Here is a 7,142-nt window from a genome sequence, read left to right on the forward strand (position 1 = left end):
CTTAGTCGAAATGGTGATTTAAGTGACTACAAGGATGTAAAGGATGTCAACTTCGACTACTTTAAAAATGTAAAGAAAATGCAACAAAGATTGAAAGTGTAAAGTAATGTAACTTGAACAAAATCGAAGGTAAATTGATGAGGCAAAATAAAAGGGAATTTAAAGACTTTGCATTAAAAGTAAATAATGGTGTTTCATAGTTCATACATTCTCTCAGTCATGACTCTTTTCTCTGGACGTTGGTACTTCGAGTTTTATGTGAGATTTCTGTAATAAAATGAACACACATTGAATCCAACAAATGAACTCATATATATACAAGTATGAAAATAACTACTTCTAACGTTCCTATCTTCAGAGTTCGCCACATGAAGCTTTACATGCATCTCATATCTATGGTCTTTCCAGGCGTCCTTCAAAAAGAAACCTCTATGCAATTATTCATGTTTGAGCATAACATATATATGCTCAAATAACCGCATTTTCGACCCATCGTTACTGCCGAGAATATCACGCAGTTGAAATGTTCTTACAACATCCCAAAAACTAAGTCCCAAATCTAGTCGAACCAAGCCCCTTACGTATGTGTCATCAGTGTACCTTCATCTTCGTCTTTTGCTGAAATTTTTACCCTTGTCGAAAACCCCAGCTAACAATCATATATAATGAATTTGTTTTATTTACATTTTTTACAATAAAAAACACATTAAGAGGGTCAAGCCAAATGTCACAATGATTGAAGAAATAAAAATTTATCTTATGTTAAAGCGAGAGTCAAATAGACAAAAGATTGCCAAATATGAAAGTTAAATTCTACCAAATATCAAGAGAAGGATAATAAAGGAATCACAAAAAACCAACAATTGGATAGTGAGGTAATGAATGACGAGTTTTTTGTGTTTTATATTTGGATATGAAGCAAAAAATTTGTTGTGTTTTATATTTGATATGATTTTTTCTTACATCTTAATGCAATCAACTTTGTTTACTTCGATATTAGTCCCATGATAAATATCAACTTTGTATCATATTTGGTCTGATAAACGACCTAACATAATACATGGAGAATTTATTTATAGCTTGGTTAGGCTACCAAACTTAACATGTCTGATAAATAACATAATTGATCACTTTATTTTTTTTAATGTTTCAATTTAGTCTCTTATCTATCAAATTGAACATTTCGAGTCCCTAAACCAATAATCTTTGTTTCAAAATTATGTAATATAATTTTACTCAACACAAAACATAACACATATTATGTTATGATTGTATTACCAAAAGTTTTACCAATTGTAGCATAGTAAAACATTAACACAGATTGCATGGATTTCAACTAAATTGTATTAAACTAACAAAGATATTCCATATACTGGCCATAACAATAAAACAAATACGGATGTTACATGGATTTTATCCAACACAATCAATCAACTAACCTTATTTGAAATACATTGTTAAAAACACTTTATTCAAGCCTAAACTAAAAATGGCAAACACCATTGACATTTTCAACATTCCTCTTGTGTGGACAACCTCATTCTTCAACTAGAAATTTTTCTTCATTTGCCTTTCAATCTTCAAATCTCTTCCATCAACAATTTCACCATATAACCACTTGAAAACTATTACATCTTTTTTCCATTTGATTTATATAATTTCTACAACCCGAATTTTTTTCTAACATTCACATTGTTCATACCTGTAATTGTACGAAGAACACACTTCTCTTGACAAAAACACTCCCTCATCTTGTTTCTTATTAGCACAAATCCAAATGTCCCATAACTTTGGTTGTTTGATTTAAAGAGGTGCTGGAATACTTTGACATTTGAACATATTTTTTGAAGAAAATGAATGTTTATGAAGATGAAAGTTGAAGAATACAAATGTTGAAGAAGATGGATATGAAACCCTATAAACTTGATAAGAGGAATGAAATTATGCGAATGAGTGATAAAGCATTGATATAACCTGTTTATTGAGTCAGTAATTTAAGTTTTTCCTCGTTGTCACTCCACGTCACCCAAAGTTAACGGTTTTTCTCAAGATTTAACATAAAGGATTAAGTTAGCTAACGAAACTGTTTTTAAGGGATTAATCCGTAACATTTTTAAGATAAGAGACTAAAATGAAAACTGAAATTAAGTTAAAGGACTTACGCACTAATTAAGCCTAAAAAAAGGATTGGGAGAGTCAGTAAGGGCGACCATATTGACCCGCTCCTCCTCAAAACACGCCTCCAAGATAACATAATCCTTGTTACTAGAGTCGTAAAGGCTGATATGTCGCTGAAATGTGTCCACCATCTCCTCACAAGTATAAATGGTCCTGAAGTCCTCGACGCTCATGTACTTAGGAAAGTTGGCCATCATTAGTTGATTGAGATTTTCTAGGAAAGAACAGGAAGAAAAAGAGTCATTATCACTCGCAGAACTACTATTGCTTTTATAACACCTGAACACGTGTATTTCTAAAATCATGTAATCGATTGAACCATTTGCTAACTCTGCATTCTTCATGCAATGCAAATATTACTAGGGGCTAGTTTCCCTACGAGTCATAGGCCCCGAAATGGGCTATGAGATAGCATAGATCTTAATAGCCTCTTGTCGGTTGGTTTTAGTCCACATGAACTCACTCTCATTACCCCATTGCCCAATAAGCGTGAAATATGATGTGTCCCATTATAACAGGCTAGAAGGGGTCAAAGAGAATAATTGTTGTCTCCATAATATATGAAAATAACTCTCTTACTCTCCACATTTATGAGGGAAAAGATAGGGTAACCACTTTTGGAGTTTAAAGACTCAGATCCAAGAGGTCTCTATGAATATAGGTCTCTATGATTATCTCAGTCTTAGGGTTGAGAAAGGAAAATCATTTTTCATCTAGAAACCACGTATACAAAGCTTTTATCACTCTACGTAAACTAACTCCAAATATCATATACAACCTCCAAATACAGAGTTATCCTCATTATACATATTATTATTGAATTTATTTAACTTAAAAATGGATGTATATGTATTCAATAATGAAATATCATCCTTCTAACTATGTTGTATAAACTTATTTGATTTGAAGTAAGTTGTACAATAATTAAAGTTATTTGAAAAATAGAAAGTATGAAATAGTTTGGTTGAAGAAATGATATTATGAAATAGAATTGTTATTGAATAGATTTGTTTTAAGAAAAATAATTGTTTTAAACCAATCAATAGAACCTGACCTAACCAGTCACTTTGATTCAATTTCTTTTTAAAAAACACTAAAAAGCAACCAAAACCAATATAAATTACATGATTCATATATTTTTCTTGATTTTTTTACTGAAAACTAGTCCAAACCATTACACTCCCAATTCTCTGATTTTAAGTATGTTTTATCTTAAATAACAATAAATCTATTTGATTAGGGTAAAGTATTTCTATTTGTACCTACAATTTGGAATAATAACCCTATCCACTTGTTCAAAAAATTTATAGAACTGAATTCAACTATAACCGAACCAAACCATTAATAAATCAAACTATTTCTTTTAATTAAGGAACTGAACCACTATTTGTCAAACAATTCAATAACTATACTAAAACACAGTTAATCAAATCAAAGTTTACAAAAGCAAACCGCAATCTATTAACTAAACTTTTTTTAACTTTAACAAAACCATTTCTTTTTTTATTGTCAATTGAAATGATGCATTTGTTGGCTCTCATTCTTATTCTTATTTGTTTCTTCTCATTTTTGGCCTCATTTATTTTATTTCCTTTATTTACTTTTTCCTATTATGTTTTCCAGTTTTACAAATCAAACTACAGGACTTTCTGCTATATATTTTCATAATAATCAATAAACTTTATTCATATGCAAAAAGAGTTAATTTGGTTTATCTCCCTTAGGTGAATACTTTGATACCTCTGTTTCGGGTCTATCTATACTTATTAATTTGATTCTTTCGGCCATCGAATCACATACTGTCATGGCAGGGTCAAAAACAACTTTAGAGAATAAATTACATTTCTAATCATCCAAAACGAATTAAAATAAAAACATAACGGTTGAGTTTATTCTAACAAACAGTTTGGATCCGGAAAAAAAATATTTATTAACAGTTTGGTATGGTTTAGAACTCAGAACCGGTGTACAGAATCAATAATTTAGTTTGATTTGGTTCTAAACAAATTGAAATGGTTCAGTTCAACTTGATTGAACTATTATTATGATTCAGTTTGGTTCAGCTGAGGCGAACTATAAGATGAACAACCCTAAAAATAAATTGATGAATCACACTATGCATATCCATTGTGATTTTAATTACCTGTCGATACAACAGGGCGCTGTGATTTTGTAACGGTTAATTTAAACTGCTTCATCTATAACTATAGCAAAGGGCCATTGCTTAAATATAAGAACATGAAATTAAAAATCAAAACTGAATTATATATAATAATCTTAAAATACAACCAAGACCAGCAATAGTCAAGAGTCACTCACTTTACTCAATGTCTTGACTTTCTCTTTCCCCCCACGTCCACGTGAACGTCCTTTCCCACCACCACCGCCGCGCTTTCCTAATGCTCTGTTCGCGTCATGTTTCACTTGCATCGCTTCTGGTAAGGGAATAACACGATCCACACATTTACGGAAACTAAAGTCATCAGCTGATCCATCATCCCTAATGAGAAAAAAACACTTGCTTTTCCATGTAGGATGCTTGCGGACTTGGAAAGCACGGATTTCTCCATCAATCTTTTCATCGGGCTCTGGATGACCTTTCCTAAGTAATTCCAGTAACATTGTGTGTTCATACTGCCACACAAAAACAAGCCAAAATCAATCTTAAGTAACAAACAAATCTATAGATTGGGAACATCACAGAGACAACATAACATAACAAGATTGCTGAAGTGATGAAAAGCCCAATTAACATATTAAGGTGGCAATTAATTTGCAAGCAAAGCAAGCATTTTGACATATGGAGATTATTAGAAGAAACTAATAGCACATAAAACCATTCCTATTACTGCAACAAATGATAAATAAAGTCAAATAGTTTTTCTACAAGTTGTTATCATAAAATATCTTGAAGAGCTTAAGAAAATAAGCCGAAAACAACTCACAGATAAGTCATATGTTGTTAGTTGGATAAATCTAATGACAAAAAGTTCTATCTTTCAACGATTTCAAGTCCGAAAAACCCCAATTCAGCAACTCTAAAAGAAAAGTTACCTTCCAAACATAGCCTTGAGAAATCAGTAATATACAATTCATCTAATTATAATAAATCTCATCCTAGGTACACATTTGTAACAGCTTTGCATCAATTCTACTAGAGTCAGTTTCTTACGTATAGAATACAAAAAATGCATACACATATAGTGAAATCAAAAGATAATGCAGCGGTGATAATGAATTAGATAGATGGAATAATAACCTTGTTAACATCAAGATTAAGACCCCAAGCATGAAGGAAACTGTTGAAGTAATCGAATAACTCCAAAGAAGAGCCGAAAGTTTTGTTACCCAATTTCACAGGACCTGCCGGTTTCTTCTCTTCTTCCGCGTCAACCTTTTGCTTCTTGGAAACAGTTTTTTCGCCCTCCTCTCTGGATCGTTTCCGAATGGTGTCATAGTTTATTTCTGAATCGACGGTGGCGGCGATGATTTCCGGTTCCGGTGAGGCGGTTTCCGCCATTTTGTCAGAATGTGAGGGTTCTTGTTCTAATGGCTCAATTGAAAAAACCTTATAATGGGAACTTTATTTTATGTTTTGGTACAAGTTATTGGGCCTATTTTTCGTTAATTTTAAAAAAACTGATCTTCTTATACACCCCTTTTAACTAAACCTATACCCCAAATCGTTTCTATTAAATCATTAAATTTGGGAGCAGTTTAATATGAACCCGATTCAAACATGAGTCTATTTTTACAAAAAAATGTTTTTCTATTTTTTATCTATAACTGCAAAACATAATTTTGATGTTGTCTATTTTTGTTTCAATTATATATTTTTTTAGTTTTTTATAAACCTCAATTTCTTTTTTATTAATAGTTATGAATACCTCTTTTATTCAACTTTTTTATAAATAATTTAACTTAAATAAAAAATAAACAAACAAAAAATACCATTTATATTTTTATTCGTATGCGCATTAAAAAAATGGACAAACGAGCACAAAATGTCTGAATGTTAGTTATTATAAAAGAAATCCATTGAAAATAGTAGAAATAAAATCCAATTTAACTTGAGAAAAAAGAATATAGACTGACAGTGTAAAATATTTTTGCACCGTCAATCAATCATGGACGTGTATCCCGCTAAATCACACGTTTAATTTTAAAATACCGGTATGACATGGCAGAATATTATAATTCTATTGAATGATGGTGTAAAATTAATTTACGTTGATGGTGCAGTACCTTTAATCTCATTTAACTTATAAACTTTAACAACTAAATTAAAAATGACCCAAGATTCAAAAGAAATCAAGTACGTTTCGCTTTTTCTAGAAAGTTCAATGTTTAATACTAGTTTCGATTTAAATAATCAAACTGGAAAGTTTCGCAATCAATACTTTCAGTTTGATTATTCAAATCAAAAATTTCTTTTTTCTATACTTATGGATTCAAAAGTTTCTATTTTTCAAAAAAATTAATTTGAATATTCAAACCGAAAGTATTTAATATGATAATTTCAAGGTATTCTTTAGAAGTTTTTCTTACGATGGTTATAAGAAGATGATGGCGTGGTACGATATCTTCCCGAATCACACTTATATCAGAGTTCGACCACAGTCGTCGACATGCAGGAGATCACAATGGTTATTTTACAACATGAGATGACTAGGCAACATGATTCAGAGCCTCGTCATTGTTAAACGTGTAGTTTTTGAGTTAAGCATATTTGTAAATTATAGAATTGGACTAAGTCAAAGATATCCTATAGAGTAGTAGTTAAATATGGATGTATTCGACAAAATGTTGAATATAGTTTGTCGAAGTCGAAGTAGCCAGTTTTCAACAGAGTTAGATAACAACTTGTTGAAGTTGGTCAGATTGAGATTGCTTGAAGCATAAGCAATCTCATTATAAATAAGGAGGTACCCTACATTTGTAACAGAAGAATTTCCATTCAATTC

General features: G+C 31.2%; 1 protein-coding gene across 2 annotated transcripts; it reads right to left on the minus strand.

Moving 5' to 3' along the window:
• Positions 1 to 562: 562 nt before the first annotated feature.
• Positions 563 to 5,746, minus strand: LOC127073796 (protein EMBRYO DEFECTIVE 514). Of its 2 annotated transcripts, none has more exons than XM_051015018.1 (3): positions 5,438 to 5,746; positions 4,498 to 4,812; positions 563 to 649 (listed from the first exon to the last, which is right to left on the minus strand). In XM_051015018.1, the coding sequence occupies exons 1-3, from the start codon at positions 5,696 to 5,698 to the stop codon at positions 578 to 580; spliced, it is 648 nt and encodes a 215-aa protein (XP_050870975.1). In that variant the 5' UTR covers positions 5,699 to 5,746; the 3' UTR covers positions 563 to 577. The 2 variants fall into 2 exon arrangements, with proteins under 2 accessions (XP_050870975.1, XP_050870976.1); XM_051015019.1 differs by lacking the exon at positions 563 to 649 and adding an exon at positions 2,360 to 2,392.
• Between the last annotated feature and the right edge of the window lie 1,396 nt (positions 5,747 to 7,142).

This window comes from Lathyrus oleraceus, chromosome 4 (assembly GCF_024323335.1).
Source record: "Lathyrus oleraceus cultivar Zhongwan6 chromosome 4, CAAS_Psat_ZW6_1.0, whole genome shotgun sequence".
In the NCBI taxonomy this organism is placed as follows: Eukaryota; Viridiplantae; Streptophyta; class Magnoliopsida; order Fabales; family Fabaceae; genus Lathyrus; species Lathyrus oleraceus.